We start from the raw sequence: 21,942 nt of genomic DNA, 5'->3' as shown, positions 1-21,942 counted from the left end.
ATAATCTATCAGTTGACGATTGAAATGACATTTTAAACTTAATTTTACAACTTTCATATTAAAATACATTGTTTTCAGTGGAAAGACCTTCAATTGTTCTCTGAACAATTGGTTTTTAATTATATTTAGATTTATAAGAGGATTTCCTTTCACATTCTAAATGAGTCACATGGAGTATAATTGTTAGATTATGCATATTTTAAGGTTTTTTGACTTGAGACCTTGATACGGCAGGTCTTTTGTTTGATAAATTCGGACACCACTCGTGTTCTACGATAAGAAAAAACCTTAAAGTTTGCATAACCTATAACATAGTTACTGATAATAATCATATTTGTATCTCTTTGTTAAATTACTTTTGTGTTTCCTTCAATGAGGGGTGAAAAATATCAGAGTAATATTTGATCTCAAAGACCAAAACACAAACTGACAAAGTCATTGCTACAATATAAAAGGACAAACAGAAAAACAATGGTACACAAAGCACAACATAGAAACATAAGGACTTAGCAACACGAAGTCCACCAAAACTTGTATATTGTTATATTATAGTTTGTTTACGCTTTTGTTGCATTTTTAGTGTGTCTGTTGTGTCGTTGCTCTCCTGCTATATTTGATGTGTTTCCCTCAGTTTTAGTTGTAATTTAGAACAGCGGTATACTTTAGTGTTGCCTTTATTTATACTGTAAGATATAGAGTGCTATATCTGAAAACCTGTGTATTTAAAAATATAGGACGAATTGAAAAAAATACATATTGAATTACATTTAAATTTTAATTATGACATTATGACGACACCACAAACAAAGTTTGATAGTATAAATAACATGTATTTACATAAATTACATATGTACATATCACAGCGTAACCAGCACACTGTTGTCGGTTATAAATTATTTTCCAAAGCCAAATGTACGCCAGTATCGTAGTGGGACGAGTACATGGTCAATTAAGTGAACAACACCATTTGTAGCTGGAATATCAGCTTTAATAACGTGCCCATATGAGTTTACTGATACTCCTCTTCCTGTAAAATAAAACATATATTAGGTATGTAAAATAGATTGATTGATTAATTGGGGGTATACACCACTTTATACACTTCTGTGATATTTCGTGACGGTCTGTTTTAATTGGCTGAGGACGCGAGAGTGCGTAGAGAGAACCATCAACCTTTGGTATAAAACTTTACACTCCTAGAAAATTAAAATTGGTGGTGAGTGTACCTGCTTCGTGTGGAATTCGAACTCCAAATCCTCAGTGCTGAAATCCCAAGATACAGTAGTATCACTCAACCACCGAGGCCCACTTATCTAAAATATAGCTTTTATAGATTTTAAATTTATACAAAAGTTTTATCACTGCTAAAGTGTCTAAAGTATCTTAATTTGCAATATATTCAGGTATTCATATTATTTAGTTAGGATTAGGTTTGAACGTGTTTATGGGAGAGGTACTAAATGTAGTTTATACAAAATTTTAAAATGATAATTACAAGTCCCACTTGAAGATTTGTTAAATACGTAAATTGGATCATCTGAGACCGTTAAAATATAATAAATTAATTATAAACAGATTTTAGTTTTTCAAATCGAAGAAAAATATACTTTTTTGTGTGTGTAATCTATGTATACAAAAAAAAAACGATGAAAGTTTTCCTTTTACTACAAGTATTATGTTTCAAAGTCTTTAACGACTGAATATTAGTCATTGTATTCTTAGCATTTTCGATATTAACAAAATGCAGTACATTTGTTTTCATAAGAAAACATGAGATATATGGAGGTTGTTACTTGTTAAAGAAAAAATTATCTTAATTGATCTCAAATCTTTTAAAAAGTATATGTTATTTTTCATTTTCTCAGGAGATATGGGCTTACATAGTGTTTTCTATCTACTGATTCATAAGGCGGAGGGTATATTGGAGATTGATAGAGAATAAGAGTGAAGCCAGCACTACAATAACATTATACTGTTGACTTGATTTAGACAGTTTCTTCACGTTTATCATTGTTTTCCTTCAAATAGGATATAAGCTTATATTTCCCGTTTAGATAACCAATCAAATTGCAGAATTAACCGGAATATGTCACTTCAGTAATTGGATTTAACCTAGCTTCCGTGATATCTCACCTGACACGCTTAGACGAATGACATCCCTCTTTGCATCTAATGTTCGCAGATATTCTCTATTATATAAACCAGGTGAATATTCTGTATGTGGTACTAAATGATATTCCAAAACCTCTGTAATACAAATAGTCAGATTTAATGTGTGCTATTGATATTAATTGATATCAAATAAACAAAGAAAAACATAAAAACCGACCAAAAGATATAAAAGGATACTAATAGTATAGGAAGAGTAATAGACACAAACAGAAAAGCTATTACTAAAAGGTTCATATCGTCTTATTCTTTCCTCTGCCAAACCTCCCAACGCTCAAGAGATCATATTGCTTTAAGGTGAGGTTTTCAAGAATCAGTTTATATTTTTCTATGCAGTGTTGTTTTTTTAATCATTTGCATTTTGTTGGTGTTTTGCTGTGGCGTTTTCTAGTAACTGCTAGGCTTAATCGTTTTGAGCGTCCTTTTAAAATTTATAGATAACACATCTGTAGTAGACAAGTAAAAAACGTTTTAAAGTTATGTGAAGCCAAACACTTTTTAAATTAACTACTTAAGTGCGAAAAAAGTCTAGTATGTTAATATAGCTTAAATTGAAAAGACTTATGTATATAAATTGATATATAAAGCCTTGGTAGTTTTTATCAACTAAAGTTTACAACTCTACAATTAACTTCACCAATTACATAAGCTATTGGTATATCTGAAATTTAGTCTCTATATAATATCCCGTCCACAAAATAAATAAAATATACATGGAGTTGCTAACTAACAATTACGTTTATTTTGCAGCTTCATGTATTCATATTTACCTTTAAGTAGAGGTGTATCACTATTTAGTCTGTTTAAAACATTTGCAGGTAATCTTGAAAATGCAGCATTAGTTGGTGCAAATACTGTTAAAGGATCACCTGTGTGTAAAAAAGAAGATGTCATTAACAACGAAGACATTATCTGGATTTAGAAATTATTGTGATTTTTATACAAAAAAAAGAGTTCAAGACGTTTAGGATACAAACAACAAAAGGTAGTTAAAATAATTCGTTTTATGTATTTTTGTTGTACTAAAGTAAAATCTTATCAAGGAATGAATGTAATGTTTTTTTTTCTGTCTATGAAGACATAACATGAAAAAAACGTGGTGCACACTGATTAATCCGCGTGGCAGTTTATGTTTTAAAAAGTGCACACATGTTTTATGTTATTTCGAATAAACATATTAGATATTACAGTTATTGTTATAATTTAATTCTAAATTCCCTTTTAAACTGGAGAAAACCACGAAAAAACGGTAATGACGTTACGGTCAAATGACTAAATTATGTATATGAGCTGATTTACAAAACAACGTCAGCAAATCAAAAGACGCGTTACATCCAAAATTAAATTATTTATATATTTTTATTGGTAAAAAAGAAACCATTATACTAAAAACGAAATACTAACTTTGAACAAGTCCTGTAATATTTGCTTTCAGGACTAATGACAATAATGTGCTTAGATCTTTGTTCCCTGACACGAGATCGACAATTCCTCCGGTAGGTGGTATCATAACTTTGTCAATGACATGGACGATCCCATTCGAAGCATCCAGGTCAAATTTCGAAATTTTGGCGCCTTCAACTGTAACTGCCTATATGAAAGATGAAAATAAGACCAGTTTTAGAATAATCATTTGTAAAGTTATGCATTGTAGTAAAAATGTATTTGGATACGGAAAAAAGTCAAAAGAATCATGAGGTTTATTGCTCATAATAAAGATTTAATTGCGACTAAAATGTTTGTTGAAATTGTACAAATGCCCAGTCTTGTATGTACAACCTTGAGTACATATCAACTTCAGGTTGCCATAGCTATAGGAAAGACAGTATGTGTAGCAATAGATCAAGATTGCATTTCAAAATATAGATAAACTCAAAACACATTGCACAGTCTGCAAAGAAAAATACAATAACATTATGAACCGATTACACTTACATTGTTGTGGTTGTAAATATTGAATCTGACTTTCATTCCAGCAACCGATTCTACTGTAAGCTCATTCTTCGCATCTGTGCTCCTTATAACTCCATTTGTCAGGTGATACAATAATATTGTGGTTAGAACATTTTTATCAGAAAGAAGTTCTTGTTCAGTCCCAAGTGCATCAAACGCAGCATTTGTAGGTGCAAAGATGGTGAAAGTTCCTGAAAGAAAATTATCAACTGCAGTAGGGTTTCTTTAAAGGCGAAACAACTTATGATTGAGTCCGTAAAACTATCAAAGTGGCCAGTAGATTCTAAAGTCAGCTGTTAATTAGCTCTCAGCCAACAATAACACTCATTTAAGGAAATTTCAATACAAGCCTCAGAATATAGTACAAATTAGTATATATGTGCGTAATTTAAAGAAAACAATAGATAAACAAAAAGTAAAGGTCATAGAATAAAAAAAATGTGTTGACGATTTGAATTAGTAAAACAGTTATCTTGTTATTTTAGATCTAGGGTAAACTTATTTTTGCAGTAGGCACATTTTTTACTAAACAGTCAATTTAAATACAATGTAAAATAAAATATTCACAAACATATCGAATTTCAAGGAAAATTTAAGAAGTCCATAAGTAAAACAAGAAATAAAACAGTTTCCTGACTGTATCATCTAACGGTATGAATGAGAGAAAACATTTCAACTCTTAACTTGTACATGCACTAAAATGAAATGGTGAAATGAAACTAGATGTATATGATTCTTATTTATGTCTGTATCAAAATTGAGACAAAACTAAACTTAAAAATGTAAGTCAAATGAGTAATAACATCACAAAAAGCTCATAAAAAAGTGTTTGGCCAATTTTGTCGGGTTTGGATAATTCATAATGAAATTGGAAGCGTGTTCAAATAATCTCACTTTGTCAATAATGTTTATCTGCTTATGCAGTACTTTTTATAATTTAAAAACAAATCTTACGCTCAAAGATCTACTCAAAACTAAGTGTAAAAATACAGAGCCAACTCTTATTCAAATTATCATGGATATTCATAATATTTGACGAAGCTTATAGTAGAATCTATCAATTTATGTCATACAAATAAATTCATATGACTGATTTATACTTTATACGATGCTTCGTACACATCTTCTTTCATCTCTTTTCAACTATCGTAAATACACAAATTTACAGATATATTATGTACTAGTGAATTGAAATATGTTTGTTACCTCCTAATATGGTATCAGCTAATCCACAGGCTGTCGCATACTGGACCAGTCTTGACTCGCCATTAGCTTGGAGAACCTCAACCAGGTTACCACCTAAAACACAATGAACAGCAAGAAAGATGCAACAATACCTAAACATGTTGAGACCTTTCAATCAAAACTTCAAATTGAAAATGAAATTCATCAATAATTGTTGTTTAATTTATAGTAGGGTCGACTCATTGACTACGAAGGAATTCCATGGTCATTTTGAAATGATAAGGTACTGACCACATTAATTCAAACGTGAGACATTATTGAGACATAACTTCATTATCAAGTTTTACATAATTCAAAGGTGACTCGGTTTGTATCTTAAGTTTCACGAGTTCACACATACAATATTTGATCCTAATCTGTTTTAAGGGAACATATAATCCATATATATTCTGCTAATTATCGCCATTCCATCTGAGTATTCATTTTTATGTATTTAAGATAAAATTTAACTTAAAACAATGAAAATTAAAGGATATAAGAAATATGTTTCAACTTTGATGAGAAAAGATTATTTTCCTCAACACAAGTAGTAGATGTGTCATCAATCTAGTATCGTAACGGAAGGCATTGGTTTATATAATTTCACTGGGCAGAAATTGAGGCTTGTTAGTGCTATATAGTATCAGTCCCACAACAATAAAAGTGGGTTGGTTTTTTTATTATTTAAGGCACAATATCTTTTGATAGCTGCACGTGTATAACATAATTGGAACATATATCTTATAAAACAGAAATGTGTTAATAAGACGTTGCAGGGACAGTTTGAAACTAAACTTGATACTTTCCTCAAATTTGAGAGAAATGCAAATATCAAGTCAAATAATGCATGTAATATGTGAATTGCATGAAATTGTATTTTTAAAGACTTAATTGTTGTGGTTTATACCTATCACCCTTTGGAAGAAGCGAACATTATATATAATCATACCTTCGTCCTTGCTAAAAGTTTATCAAACTTGTTTCTAATTTACAAATATCTATGACTTACACAGTCAAAGAATATGTTATCAATTCGTAAGGTTTGAATACAATTTCATAATATTGCAGGACAAGAAATAAAAGCAACAGTAGTATACCGCTGTTCGAAATTCATAAAACGATTGAAAAAATAACAAATCAGGGTTACAAACTATAACTGAAGGAAACGCATCAAGAAAAACATGAATAAATCAAAACGGTTCAAATGTTTCAATTTCTCTGTTTAAAGTGTTTCAAGATTTGTCAAATTGCAATATATATATATTAAGGCTGCATTCCGAAATAGACACAAAGCATTGAACGTATTATTGGTAATAATGGTAAAGAGTAGTTGTTCAGGGCATTTGTACTAGTTACTTCAAATATTGTTTAACCTCACAGTCAGTTCATGGCGATGGACTGAATTTCGGACAGTAGCCTTCAATTGACTTATATAAATGTTATACATTTTGAGAATGATTATACACGGGACGGCATAGCAGTGTTACCACGAAAACATGCGTGTGTCATTGTTACATAAATCGGGTGTATAAAAATCAGAAATAGTTCTTATATTTCACACTGGAATTGACATCCAACTTACTTGCTTCAAAATGTTAAAGTATTTTGCTTTATTGTTTGTCGTAGGAAGTGTTTGGTGTGGTAATTTGGTTGAGGTTCTCAAAGCTGACGGAGAAAGTAAACTCATCAAATACGTCACAGCTGCTGGGCTGGCCCCTGCTATACTTGCAGGTATGTGTTGTTTCCTTATGTAAGTTTAAGTTCAGGTTCAGCATGTTTTATTTGCAAAAGGATATGAATGAAGTTTTTCAGACTTCTTTTTCGACCACATTTTAATTTTTTTCAAGGTAGCTCAATTCTTGTGCAACATGTACAGTGAGCTGCAAATGGTTCTTATCTAAATCCGACTTCACCTAGAAAGATGCTATCTTGATGGAGCTAGTCTAGCGAAATATTTTATTATTTTTTTTTATCCAATTGTAAATATTTCAAACATTTTAATATTTACTAAATAGTGTTTTACAATCACATTATGAGCCGATTTTTACTTGTTCATTGTTCTGATAATTCCACACTCAAATATTTGTATTTTATGTGTTGGTATTTATCATATAAGTCTTAAATTTACACCTAGTGTTATAAGAGTTTTTATGCTGACAAATATTTGTTCATAAAGGGCATTTACATTCACATCTTTTAAACACTGCACATATTACATAGCCTCATTCGCAGCGCTGTAGATCACTTGACCGGATCTGCTCTTTTAAAAATATAACTTCAATAGTGGTAGTGTTACCATTTCACGGAAGGCGAATCTAGAAGATAGACACATGACATGTGTTTTAAGCGTGTGAAGATGTTATATTTATATTTTATACACAATGTATTTTTATTTGTCAGCAATCGAACTTGGCAATTTATATATACTGTTTGTAATAATGATTCAATGCATCTTACAGTCACTAAAAATAAGTATATCATACTAAAAAGTAAAAGCAAGTGACAACTAAGCAATATATACACCCACTGGATATAAGTGTGCTTGAGAGTCAGATTTAATACAAATATTTATATAAGTCTAAAAATTATACCAAACAGTGTCATTTTTTTTTACATAAATAAGGCCGTTAGTTTTCTCGTTTGAATTGTTTTACATTGTCTTATCGGGGCCTTTTATAGCTGACTGTGCGGTATGGGCTTTGCTCATTGTTGAAAGCCGTACGGTGACTTATAGTTGTTAATGTTTGTGTTATATTGGTCTTTTGTGGATAGTTGTCTCATTGGCAATCATACCAAATCTTCTTTTTTATAGTGTTAGCATTAGATTTGTTATGCCGAAAAGATTGATACAGTGTATTTGTTTTATGTATTATAATTTTAAAGGATAAAATTGAGTATACGAGAGAGAGAGAGAGAGAGAGAGAGAGAGAGAGAGAGAGAGAGAGCGAGAGCATGTTGATTAATCCCTCGTATTTTTAATAACAGCGAGGGGAAATATTAGTCTTTGTTCAATTCGGGCTAGGTGAGCTAAAAGGGTTAAGAAAACACAAGTATTGGCATCATTCCTGCAGTAATCACTCATTATTGACATAATATGTAGAAAAGTTAGTTTATTTTTATTCTTTTAAGTCTTGTTACTTCATTTTTTTCTAGTACTAAAATGACCTTGTTTGTATACATAAATGTATAAATCAGTTACTACGTCCATTTATGTATGTATTTATGTGTTTGTATAAATATTTAAATTTTCGTCTTTTCTTATTATTTTTCCCCAGATTAAATGACACGTAAACCCTCTATGTAAAAAGTACACATGTTTATAATTGGAAGAGATCATATATGTTACTGAAACAGTTGCATTGCGCATGAATTATCCTCATTCATTTATTAAAGATTGACGCAGACACCGATTGTGTACCTCTTTGAAGATGCTAACCTTTTTTTTTGCCAGGAACGTACACTATCTTTGCACCAACTGATTCTGCATTTGATGCCGTTGGAACTGAAGCAGAACTTCTCAAGGACACAACAGCTTTAGCAAATATCCTGAAGTACCACGTTGTCACAGGTGCAATTCCAAGTTCAGCTGTCAAAAATGAACTCCAGTTGGAAACTTTAGCAGGAACAAAAATCAGATTTAATACATACACACATAATCATGTAAGAGTTTAAAATAGGAGAAAGATTATCTTAGTGTTAATGTCAAAAATTGTTATCAAATAAAGTGTGACTATTTTTATAAAATCATATACATGTATAAAGTTCCCTTGAATCGTTATATTAAACAAAGTAATGCACTTGTTTGCATATCCATGGAGAGTGAGTTTTTTCACACGTTTTATATTTGTTTTATCATTTTAGGCTGTAACAGTTGAAGGTTCTAAAATCTCTAAATTTGACCTCTCAGCATCCAACGGAGTAGTTCATGTCATTGAAAAGGTCATGATGCCTCCAACAGGAGATATTGTTGATTTGGTTGTCGGAACCAGCGATCTCAGCACTTTATTGGCCCAAGTTCAAAGCGCTGGACTTGCAACTGCGTTAAAAGGTATACAAATATGGCATAAATGTCACAAGACTCTAAGTAAACATTAGTTAATCGAAGTGATTGTTATACCATGCAACAGGAGTATAAACAATAACATGTTCTGAAAAGAGAAGACAAAACACTTTAAAACATTATTGTTGGCAACATTATTTGAATTATATTTATTATTTCGCTATTTACATTTTTTGAGAATTTTTCAAAAGTTCTTTTAAACTACGTTACGACTTTCAAAATGAATTAGTTCATTTTACAATTTAAAAGATAAGCAGGCATTAAGAATCCAAAACATAATAAACAAAATAGTATCACGGAACATTGCAAATACCCAAAGTGTATTTACTTGTAAGATTATTTTCTTCAAAAACTGTTTTTATTTCTTGACAGGTGATGGGTTGACTGTATTTGCACCAACAAATGCTGCTTTTGCAAAACTGGGATCGTCAATTCTTGCCAAACTTACATCAAATAAAGCTCTTCTAAAAGGTATTATAACCACTTAAATTAAAGATACAACTCAATGTGCAACGAAAAATCCAGAAAACGTGTTTTGTACCCCCACAATAATTTAAACTCGCATATCAGGAATATGTTGAGGAATTTCCTATACCCTATCGGCAATGATCATGTCAAAGGATGACTGTTGAACTATAGATGCTTAAAGAGGGAGGTTTGGCATGCCACAAAACCAGGTTGAACCCACCATTTTTTTCCTTTGAAAATGTCCTGTACCAAGTCAGGAATATGGCCATTGTTATATTATAGTTCGTTTCTGTGTGTGTTACATTTTAACGTTGTGTTTCCGTTGTCGTTTGTTTTCTATTATTTTTGAGTGTGAATTCACATTACTATAAGACGTTTCACGGTACTTATTTATCCCAAATTCATGTACTTGGTTTTGATGTTATATTTGTTATTCTCATAGACTTTTGTGTAATGCTTAGTCCGTTTCTGTGTGTGTTACATTTCAATGTTGTGTCGTTGTTCTCCTCTTATATTTAATGCGTTTCCCTCAGTTTTAGTTTGTTACCCCGATTTAGTTTTTTGTCCATGGATTTATGAGTTTTGAACAGCGGTATACTACTGTTGCCTCTATTTACCATCTTCATTTGGGTGTTTGATAGTTGTCTCATATATATTCATATTTCATCTACCTATCTACTTTATATAGGTAAACATTACTTTCACTAATTAAACATTAATTGGATTTTCGTTAAATAAAATAGTCATTTGTCATTGTAATAAGTTTTAAGACAAAACATATTGAGAGATAAATGAAAAAATGGTTTTAAAACTATATTCATGGTTTACAAAAGATTCTTTTTTTTTTTAGAAATACTAGAATACCATGTAGTACCTCATACGGAATACTCAGCCGGTCTGTACAACAGAGAACACTTACCTACAATTGACAAACACCATGACCAAATTCGACTTAGCACAAGGGGTAACTGTTTAATCGTTATTTTGTCAATGAATCTGTTTAAAATTTTGAATTACTGCAAGTATTTTTTTCCATTAAGTTACATTTCATCATTACATTTATTGCAAATCCGATAATTTGAAATTGAGTCGTTAAACGTGCGTATGTATTTGCTTACATTCGTTTTTTGTTTACGTAGAGATACCAAAAACAAGTCAAAAATTAAAATTAAAATCACAAGTGTTTTGGTTTTTCGTTTTTAATTTCTCAAAAATCAAAACAGAACTCGAGTGATTTTGTTTTTTGTTTTTGATTTCTTGGAAACCAACATGAAAAATTAGATTTTTTTTTTTTTTATTTCAACACGAAAATCGACATTTGGCCTCAATTTCTGTATATTGTTATATTTCCCGTGTTGAATTGTACAACGTCTCCCCTTCTTGTTTTAAAGCAATCGATATTATAATACTAAAGCACGAATTCGTGTTACCATATGAATACAATCGAATGTAATAAAAGGCGAAAAATACCAGAGGAAACATCCAAACTCATAGATTGAAAATAAACTAACAACGCCATGGCTAAAAAAGGAAAAAGACAAATAGATAAATAATAAAACACAAGACACAATATAGAAAACTTAACACTGAGCAACACGAACCCCATCAAAAACTGGGGGTCATATTGGGTGCTACGGAAGGGTAAGGAGATCATGTTCCACATTTGACATCCGACGTCTTGCTAATGTTATTACAAATTCGGTAAATCCCAGTAGTCCAATTCGGTCGGTCACATTGCAAATATCTATAATATCTAATAGTCGTCCTCTTAGTTTCTACTCAAAGGCAAGTGGGCTAATAATTAATTATATTAAGTAAAACTTGTACATTATTCAATGAACTACTTTTAAACAGTGATATATCGTGAAAGATTACAACATAGTTGTCCAAATTTATGCAATATGACAGTGGACTTTCCATACGAACATTAACCCCAGATTAGAATAACTTTCTTATACATATTAATAAATATCTGTGGTTTTATCAATTCAATTCTGATTTGTTTTCTATCAAGTGTTATTTTTAGTAACTGGTATATACTAAAGGGAAAACCTTCAAATAAATGACTGCAGATGCCTTATTATTCCAGGTCCTCGCAAAAAAAATGTATTACATCAAATTCCTGAGTTTCGAAAGGATTAATGTTTTATCTTATAGAAAAATATTCTCTATATGTATCTCTCTGATTTTAACACTTAGTGCTAAAGTTTGTACAAAATGTGCAACAGAATTTTGAGACATGTTTATCTTCACTTTCTGAAATTGCCTGATTGCTTTTAAACGCTCCTAAACGCATCGCAATATTCTTAATAGTTATTCACATAATGTATTGTGTTAGTTAATCATCAAAGAAACATTATTATATGTTTTATGTGATAAAGGTGGTAACTAACACTACAGGGAGATAACTCTGTAAAGTCAGCTAAACGTTTTAATTACGTTGTGTTGTAAAAGAAATAGTAAGCTCCTCAATGATCAAAATTGGTGTTTGTCAAATTGCTATATAACCAGTGTATTTTTTCTGACAAAACGCTTGGTTTAAATTTTTTTTAATTTTTATATTTTTGTCAAAGTGTCAAAATAACTACTCGGCCAAAATTTTATGAAAATTAAACGAGCCAAATCAATTTTAGTGAAAGTGTTGGGTACCACCTTAAGAATGTTTTTCTAACTTTAATGATCATGAATTGCCTGCTTCTCATATGGAAAATGTAAAAATTAGCATTATATATATATTAAATTTCAGGAGGTGTAAGTGTAAATAATGCCAAAGTGATACATGCGGACATTTCAGCAACTAACGGTGTAGTTCATGTTATAGATCACGTTCTGATCCCATTAAGATATAGACTCCAATTTGGATTTGGAAAATAGACAATTCGATGTACAGAGTACAATTATGACAGCAATATTGTTGGTTGTTTTGGTGACATTTGTAGTTGAATAAATATATTTTTAACCATAGATAGTCTTTTTGCGATGGTTTTTTTTTACGTACTCTTATTTCATTCAAAGAAAAGCACCTTGGAATATTGCACTTTCATTTCCGTCTGTTCATATTTGAATTTTGTTACTTTTAAATAAAGTATTTCTACTGTGTAAAAGGGCAAAAATTGGAGAAGACCGATACAACATCAACATTAAAAATCAAAGTTAGGGGCTTCAATTGAAACGAGTATTTAAAAGAGTTGAGAACATACCATAGAGTCAATCAAAACAGTTAAAATAAGTCGATAAAATACAGCCAGCCAACAACAGGATCAAACAAAACAAAAACAAAAAAAGAATAGTAGTTATCCACCAAACCAAAAAGTATAGGAATCACCCACATGAATCATAACCTCATAAAAAATCTGTGATCACTTCAGGCGATCAGAAACGTTTCAGCATGTTCAGGTTGGTAAACAGAAATAAGAAGGGATTGTTTGTACAATGCTCGCACACATACGAGCTCATCCGTGACAGAAATATTCCATGAATACAAACATTATTATGATGGCAAAGGTTAAACTTTCGAAAATATTCCATCTATCACTATATATTCAGTCTTGGCCTCAAGAGGAACTGAAGAGACGTTTATGGTCAAAATATAAATCTGGTGTAGTAAAACTGGTGTTATGACTACTACAGACTCGATACATCTGCTGGTGAACTGTGTATGTAGCCCAGTAGCCAGTACTTTGGTACTCACGTCTAGTATGAAAAAATGGACATCGTGTTACTGAAATTTGTTGTTACAAATTTTAATTACGATTGATCTGGCATAGATGTGTATTTGTGTTCCGAGTGTAATGCATAACTCAAATTCATTATACAAATTCAATTGGTTAAAGATTTGTTAACCTTCCAGTATGCATTTTCCTATATAGCTCATAATGATAACAGGTGTCACTAATATCAAATGTTGCATAGAAATTTAACCAAATTTTATAGCATTGGTTATGATATAATACAGTGACTGCTATGCATGTCCTTGCAACAAAACAGTAAATACAAGCCCTTGAAAATCATATCAACTGTGATATCATATCATGATTATTGTTTTGTCTACGAAAAAATAAATGTCAAGCGTTCGAAGCAATTTGCTGAATTTACTTTGATCAGTAACGCTCAAAGACGAATATTTAAAAGACAATGGTGTATAATAAGCGAATATTCCTCTGTCTGAGGGAGTAGAAACCTTACCTACCCTCACCTTACCTTAAAATTATTTCTTAATTCATAATCGGACTTCAGAAAAATGTGTTATTTATCAATTAGTACCGACTATTCGGCTGATGATATCTTAAGGAACTGAGTATACACCATGCAGTGGAGAAAAATTGGGATGGTTTTCTTATTTTTTATTACGTCTGTTCATCTATTTTGATTAATGTAGAAAGTAGTGAGGCGTCGCTAAAATAAATATTTGCCTTTATGGCACGTAGAGGAATATATATTGATTTTCATTAGTACACTATCGAAAATGCAACATACCTCCGTCAGTAGGGGTTGTTTAAGAGGCTGTGTGACAGTGATCACTGAATTGTACGCGGATATAATATTGGAAAAAAAAACATCAGTTAAAAACAGAAACTTGCTGAAACAGACATGCATAATGTTGTCTCCCGCTGTGAGCTACCTTCTAGTAAGTAATTTTGTGATTTGTTTCCGTAACTAGATTTTTTTTATGAGACGAGATAGTTAGTATTGTGCTCAACCGTCTAAACTGGAGGTCCAGTGGATTTGTAGTTGAGGTTCCATTCTCCTAGATCGAATGCGACCTAGGCTTACGAGCAAAGATCTACCCGGATTGGTATCAGAGTTGTCTCTCCTAGATGGATTGCCTTTCTGGGCTATCAACCCCCATCTGACTGGCTATTTACCCATAGCTGGGACAAGGTTGATGACTGCAAGGGCATAACGACACGCCGACGCGCCTACACACTGCATTTACGGGGCCCTTCTTGCTCCCCGATCTCCATCAGTTTTGCCTGGCATCGAATGAGACCAGTATCCGTGTGTTAACACAAGGAGGTACCAATGGAGTCTTGGTAGAGCAGAGGCTATGTACTGACAGGAGAGACTGGTGCACTCGGCTCTCTTTTCACATACAATGCTAGTCAGCGGCATAAATGCACTAGACGCATAAGACTACCCTGTGGTTTCACCACCAACATCGAATGTTCTAAAAAACATCAGCACTACTTACGAATTCTAAACAATTTCACTGATAATATCAGGTTCTATCTTATCTTTATACTACGATATAGCATATGCACATTATAAAAGAGTTCTTAAAAGACATGTGAATATCCGGTCACTAGAAAATAGAGCATGTGATATCTTATTGGGCTGTCCGTTTTTGTGATATATCAAGAAATAATTTACAAAGAAGATGTGATGAAAAAAACAATCAAGTATATTTCTATCAGAAGACCGTAAACAATTACTACTAAAGAAACTACGATTCATGAACAAAATCATCAGACGTAAAAAGTAATGCAAATAATTTAATTGAAAAATTATTCAAGTTTTCCTATATGACTTCTGTGTAGAACATAACAAAGACACAGTCAAAAACGCATAACATAAAGGTCTATATAAAAAGGTAAAACCACAAAAATACCAAACACCGAGGAAACTCATAAAGAACAAGGTCCGTAATTAAATTGTTAAATCAAAAACTCAAACACATCAAACGAATGGATAACACTGTCATATTCCTGACACGGTAAAGACATTTTCTTATTTAAAAAATTATGGTTAAACCTGGTTTTATAGCTACCTCACCCTTACTTGGATGACAGTCGTATTAAATTCCTTTATATTGACAGCAACGTACAAACAAAACAAATAGATCAAAATTGGGATAAAGCAGTAAATACTGTGTTATAGTACTAATCACTATATAAACACAAACAAATGTGTAACAAAGAAACACAAAAAGGCATAAAACACATGACATGTCTTAATCAGTTTTTTTAGATTTAAAAATTGTCTTCAATGCATACAGAAATAGGTCCATCTTTTTTGTGGTTTTTGTTACCATCATCTCAACATACTTTTTATACCGAAAGGTTCACCAGTAATGGCATAATCCCAGTGGTTGAAAACACTTATAAAATACACCTGGCTTTTAATACGCTAGATGCGTGTTTAACAGTAGACTCATCAATACCACTTATATCATTAGTTGAACAAAATCAAAGTAAAAGATCCTTGAAAGCCAAAATTTCCTCAAAAGGATGCAAAATCGGAATGCGGTTATCTATTCCACGGGAAGAAATTCCTTTGTGTTTTGTGTTCATCTTATGAAAATAGAAACCCGTCAATTATTTCACTATGTTAATATAGGGGAGGATAACAGCATTTTAAATCCTGACGCATTTTTGCGCCTATCCAAAGTCAGAAACATATGGCCTTAGTTAGTCTTGTATAGATTTTAATTTTACTTCATTTATATGTTTCGAAGTCTGGTTTAACGTCAATTTTCATTGAACTAGTATACATTTTTGTTTAGGGACCAACTGAAGCCCGCCTCCGGGAGTGGGATTTTTTCACTGTGTTGAAGACCTATTGGTGGTATTCGGTTGTTTACTGCTCCTTGGTCGGTTTGTTGTCTCTGTGGCACCTTCTCCTATTCCATTCTCAATTTTATTCGAGAAAATATTCTAAGTTAACACACCATATGTTTTGTTTTAAGAAAAAAATGAAGATATGAATGAGGTCATTGGAAACTGAAAGTCGTACCTTTCTGTGTTAATGCTTTAAGCATAAAAGGGAAAGTTGGACAATTATGTCATTAAAATTACAATGTCAATACATTATTAAGGAAAAAATGTATTTCTTTTAACAAATAGTGTCCACAGATACTAAAATGAAATGCAAAACTTCTTTCTAAAATACATTTTATCCGGTACATTTTAGGGTACGAACTCCTCATTCGTCACTTTCGGGCGAAAACATATTGCATTTAAAATAAAGCATATATGACTTTCAGTTTTATCAATTGTTATCTTGCAATCTTGTGGGGCAACTAGACGAAGAATTGAATTAATAGAATGGCAATCGAAAACCTGTCTGTTTGAATAAACACTAATTTCCTGTGAATTTAAGTTTATTTAAAAAAAAAAGAACAAACATGCGGTAGTAATATATTACCAGATGTTCACATATCAACAAATAAATACTGCATATATACAATACATTTACAATTTAACTTAATCAATCGCATAGCGCAAAGTTATTTTCCAAATCCAAGGAAAAGCAAATATCTGGCGGGAATTAGCACGTGATCAATGACGTGAACAACGCCATTTGTGGCAGCAATATCAGCCTGTGTTACTTTTCCATTGTTAATTGAGATTCCTCCACCTGCAACGAAAACGATATTTTAGCTAAACCCTTTTTTTAAATTATAAACAATATGCAATTTATCTTTAAGTTTTACTTAAGAAACACATTGTAATTCAAGCAAGTGTTCAATGTAATATTGTATAATGCACATTAAACATGAGTCATTTAGTTTTCAATTAGTTCTAAACGGTGATACAAATAAGAAGTAAATGATGAGAATTTCTCTTTTTTATCGACATCCAGGCCCATATTATTACCTTTTTTCTAATTTTGTATGCATTTTAACGCTTCTTTTAAGTGTTTTTTTTTTTATTTAATCAACGGGTTTTATATTAGATACAAATGTATAATAACTTTATTCCTTACCATATGCATGTACACGAATAGTATCATGATGTCTGTCCAGTGTTCTTAGAAATTCTCTATTGTACAAACCAGCTGAGTATTCTGTGTGTGGTACTACATGATATTCCAAAATTTCTGCAAAGTAGAGTACATACAAAATTTTAAATCAAAATTGTATAAACAATTATATACCACCAAACGATAGTACGTCACATCCAGTTGCATTGCATACGATAAAAATTTCCCTTGAATTTGACGGTTGTTGGAAATTATTCATTTCATTGCTGTAAAGAGGGGAAGCTAACTATGATTTTTATACAATTCAATTTTGCAACTATGTGGAAAAAAGAAAATCTTTGACTCATCCTTATCAGTATTTCTTTACTTACAGTAAATAAATATTCTTAAGTAGGAACATACCTTTAAGGAGGCCTTTATTTGAGGTTATTCTTCGTAAAAGAGTGGATCCAAGTCTTGCAAAAGCAGCGTTTGTTGGTGCAAAAACTGTCAAACCATCACCTGCAAATAATATCGAAAACGAAATTATAGTAATAACAGTGTTTAAATCAATTTATGTATATTCGAATAAAAGAGATATAGGTATACATCAATGAGACAACAAAACACTAACAGATACATACTTAAACATATAATAAAATAATTTAAAAAAATCACCAATTCGTTAATTTATGAAAGTGCATAACTCGTGAAAATGACAGTGGCATCGCAGAAATTCTTACTTGATCTGTTTTTGTGGTAATAAGCTCAGTGAATAAGGTTCGGAACATTTGGTAAGTTTGAAAACTCAAAACCAATCAGGAGGGATTTACACAATGAGCGCACGGTCTGACCTAACGCCTTAATGCCCCTTCGCAACGGCGTGTTCATAGAAAGAGAAATATATGTCATTTCAATTGCCTCCCCCTTACTTTGAATAACTTTTTTTAAATCCCTTATTTTTAATGCTATTAAAGAGCTTTGTCAATCTTTAAAACTTTCGCACACTCATTATGAACAACTGATATACCTTTCAGTGCACTTGCAAGTCCTACATCCTGAACTTGGGCTAAAAGTGTGCTGAGGTCGCTGGTTCCAACAACCAAGTCTACAATGTCTCCTGTTGGTGGCATCATGACCTTCTCAATGACATGAATAATTCCATTTGATGCAGAGAGGTCGAATTTTGTTATCTTTGAACCCTCAACAGTAACAGCCTAAAATATGAATAATATATGTTTATAGATACCTTAATGCAAAATGCATTTGTTCAGTTTTCTGTGTTGTGTTATATATGGGCCGTCGGTTGTCTGTTATTTTTACATTAATTTGTCTATGTGTTGTCACTTTTTCTTTGACTCTTGTTTTTTAATTACCACTTTAATAATATCTTTTCGCCAATGTTTTATTTTAGTGTAAAATATTAGCAGGACTGTATGTATACGTATAAGACAAAGTAAAGTAACATTTTTTAATAGTTTATAATAAAATGCAAGCGCAAAATTAAAAATTGTTAACATTGTTTAAATATCGGAATATATAGTTTGCGATTCAAAAAGGTGGACACAAATATATACTTTTAAATTGATTTGAGTACGATCATTATCAGTTCAAACAACTAAATAAGAAGCTACGACAGATTAAACTAGAGATGAAAACATCCTGTTAAAGAATCTATAACCATCTTATTTCTATTAAGGTTTCTTACATGATTGTGTGAGTATGTATTGAATCTGATCTTTGTTCCTGCTAAGGTTACTAGTTGAAGTTCATTTTTGACTGCTGTACTTGGAATAACACCTGTGACAACGTGGTATTTCAAGATATTTGCTAAAGCTGCAGTATCTTTCAAAAGTTCTGCTTCAGTTCCAACGGCATTAAATGCAGCATCAGTTGGTGCAAAGATTGTGTATGTTCCTGTACAAAATACAGATTATCTGTTAACACAAATTCTAACGACTATATTTCTTCTTTGCAGTGAAGATAGTACGTTAAACTGATTAACTGATTGCGATGTCTACTATAATTCAATAAATCATCAATCTATCATATTTTTATCGAAAAGGAATACAAAAAAAGTAACAAACTACAACTTAGATGCATATTGTATCTACCTATCAATTCAATTTATTAGCTATAATCATATCTATATAATAATAAGAAATATAATGGGTGGTATAAATTAGCTCTTGTAAATATTTAAAGATAGTTTATGCGAGTTATTTTTGAAGAGTATTTTGTTTCGAAGGATTGATGTAATAATTATCATCACATCATCAGTTGCAGCCTGACGTTTTGACATACAATTTTAAGCTTTTCACAAATTAAAGTATTCAGAGGATTTCCTAACACAATATTTGGTTATCCTTTTCAGTGTTGCTTATGCAACATCCCTCAACAAATGAATTCCTTCTAACCACCGTTATCAAGGTAATTTAGCTCTCACTTCTTACCTTGACAGTTGTATAAAAATAAATGTGATGTTTAAACTATATGGAAAAAAGGAACTTCTTGAATACAAAACTATTGTATAATTTACTTTATCATTGGATTATATAGGGCTAAATATATCCAAAAATGTACAGCTGAGCAATGCTTCAGTTTATACGCTAAATGTAAATGCAAAAAAAATACATACCTGCAAGTATAGCAGGGGCCAGTCCAGCAGCTGTGACGTATTTGATGAGTAAACTTTCTCCATCAGTTTGGAGAACCTCGACCAAATTACCACACCAGACACTACCGACTACACACAACAGACCAAGAAACTTAAACATTTTAGTATTTACAGTATATCAACTGTTAAGTTCAGTGAGGAAACATCGGTTAAAAACTTGCTTTTATACCATCATTTTATGTAATTATGCCACACAAGCTAAAATTAACGTGGTTACCATGATATTCAATCTCGTGTTTGACCATGCTTGATAAGAAAAGTTTGGTATCGATGTTTATATAAGGTGACCACTATATTTTGACCGAAATTTGTACTAGCTGTAGAAATTTAGTACAAATCGTAGGTACATACACACGATATGAATGTCAACAAATCATGAAACAAATTATACACTGACCCTCAAATTTCCTTCGAGTTATAAAATACTCTAATATACTGAATATACTATAATTTCCACTAACCTATAAAACACTTTAAAAACTGATTTTGAAAATTCCCTCAAATAATAATATTTACTTATATACGGACTGTCAAATCGGAAGGCAACACGATGAGAGTATTGAAAATATATAATTTCAAAATACTAGGCCCATAATGTTTTACGATGTCATACAATACAAACAACAACTGTTGAATTTATGCAGTCAAGTGTTTTTCTTCTTTCTTCTGTCTTTTGTGAAACATTTTGTGCAGCAAAGAACTGACAACAAAGTTATATTCAGAGAAGCTTTATCGAACTGTAAAAGCTTTAATCTCCTCGATTACATAGTTACATGATTCTTAAGTCCGCACGTAGTTTTCCAATCCACAATATATATATCCCTAACATCACAGAAGAGACATATATTGTCGAAATCTAGATCTGGTGTACAAAAAAATATTGACACCTTGTGTTTGTGGAATAACATCTTGGCCACAAGTTTATCGTTTTCTGTTTAGAATAAAATTTATATTAAGATCCATTTTGTTACATCTCGTGATCAATTTTATTTGGCAATCGCCAATGGCAGTCAGCAGGGTTTAAGAACATCAGTTGTTCGACCTGATAGTCAAATGCGTTTTGTATAAATATACTTTTCCACTTTTTTGATCTTTTGAAAATGTTGTTTGTGCTGTATTTATATCCTTCTACTACGAAATTTGTTTTACATCCAAACGTATAAAAATTGCAGTTTTTATCCAACGCAATCATAGGTTTGAACGTAGTTTTCAATTTAGACTCGTATACATATATATGTATACTTAAAAAGTGATGTATCACAAAGCAAAAAACTCATGACATTAAAATTTAAAAACAAATGTTCCTATTTCGTCATGGTCTGTTGCCTATGTAACTCGTTAAATTTGAATTTAGTCTTTTAATATTCTGAACATATTGTTCTTTTGTGTATTCAGGAAAGATTTATCGACATGTATGGTAACTTTTAAATTTCCACTAATATTTTGGGCAAAATAAGGACATTAATCTTTTTTTTCTTTTTTCTTTTTCTTTTTTGTCTCTTTTAACATCAATTTAATTTTGTACATTTACATATTAATCATCAAACAAGTATAGATTTTTTTTTTTTTTTTACTGGTTTACATATTTGTATTTTCACTGTTCTTCAGGAATAGATAACCTCAGCTGTATTTGGCAAACTTTAAGGAATTGAGTCCTGAGTGTTCTTCAACTTTGTACATTGATTGGTCTTTTTACAATTGTTTATAGTTC

General features: G+C 31.5%; 1 protein-coding gene across 1 annotated transcript; it reads right to left on the bottom strand.

Annotated features, from left to right (window-relative positions):
• Positions 1–761: 761 nt before the first annotated feature.
• On the bottom strand, positions 762–20,464 carry LOC134684366 (transforming growth factor-beta-induced protein ig-h3-like). The gene is made up of 13 exons (XM_063543653.1): positions 20,193–20,464; positions 19,263–19,471; positions 18,585–18,771; positions 17,978–18,076; positions 17,579–17,692; positions 17,102–17,230; positions 8,783–8,959; positions 5,329–5,481; positions 4,105–4,313; positions 3,574–3,760; positions 2,940–3,038; positions 2,134–2,247; positions 762–1,027 (listed from the first exon to the last, which is right to left on the bottom strand). The coding sequence occupies exons 1-13, from the start codon at positions 20,329–20,331 to the stop codon at positions 894–896; spliced, it is 1,950 nt and encodes a 649-aa protein (XP_063399723.1). The 5' UTR covers positions 20,332–20,464; the 3' UTR covers positions 762–893.
• Positions 20,465–21,942: the final 1,478 nt, after the last annotated feature.

Source organism: Mytilus trossulus, chromosome 9, assembly GCF_036588685.1.
Source record: "Mytilus trossulus isolate FHL-02 chromosome 9, PNRI_Mtr1.1.1.hap1, whole genome shotgun sequence".
Lineage (NCBI taxonomy): Eukaryota > Metazoa > Mollusca > Bivalvia > Mytilida > Mytilidae > Mytilus > Mytilus trossulus.
This window is presented reverse-complemented; position numbering and strand designations above follow the sequence as displayed.

Excerpts from the sequence above, each read along its gene's own strand:
- LOC134684366 (XM_063543653.1), bottom strand. The coding sequence starts at position 20,331 with ATGTTTAAGTTTCTTGGTCTGTTGTGTGTAGTCGGTAGTGTCTGGTGT. Across the intron at positions 18,077-18,584 it reads ACTTGCAAGTGCACTGAAAG|GTGATGGTTTGACAGTTTTT; the intron begins GTATATCAGTTG and ends TATTATTTGCAG. Across the intron at positions 1,028-2,133 it reads CATTCGTCTAAGCGTGTCAG|GAAGAGGAGTATCAGTAAAC; the intron begins GTGAGATATCAC and ends TTTATTTTACAG.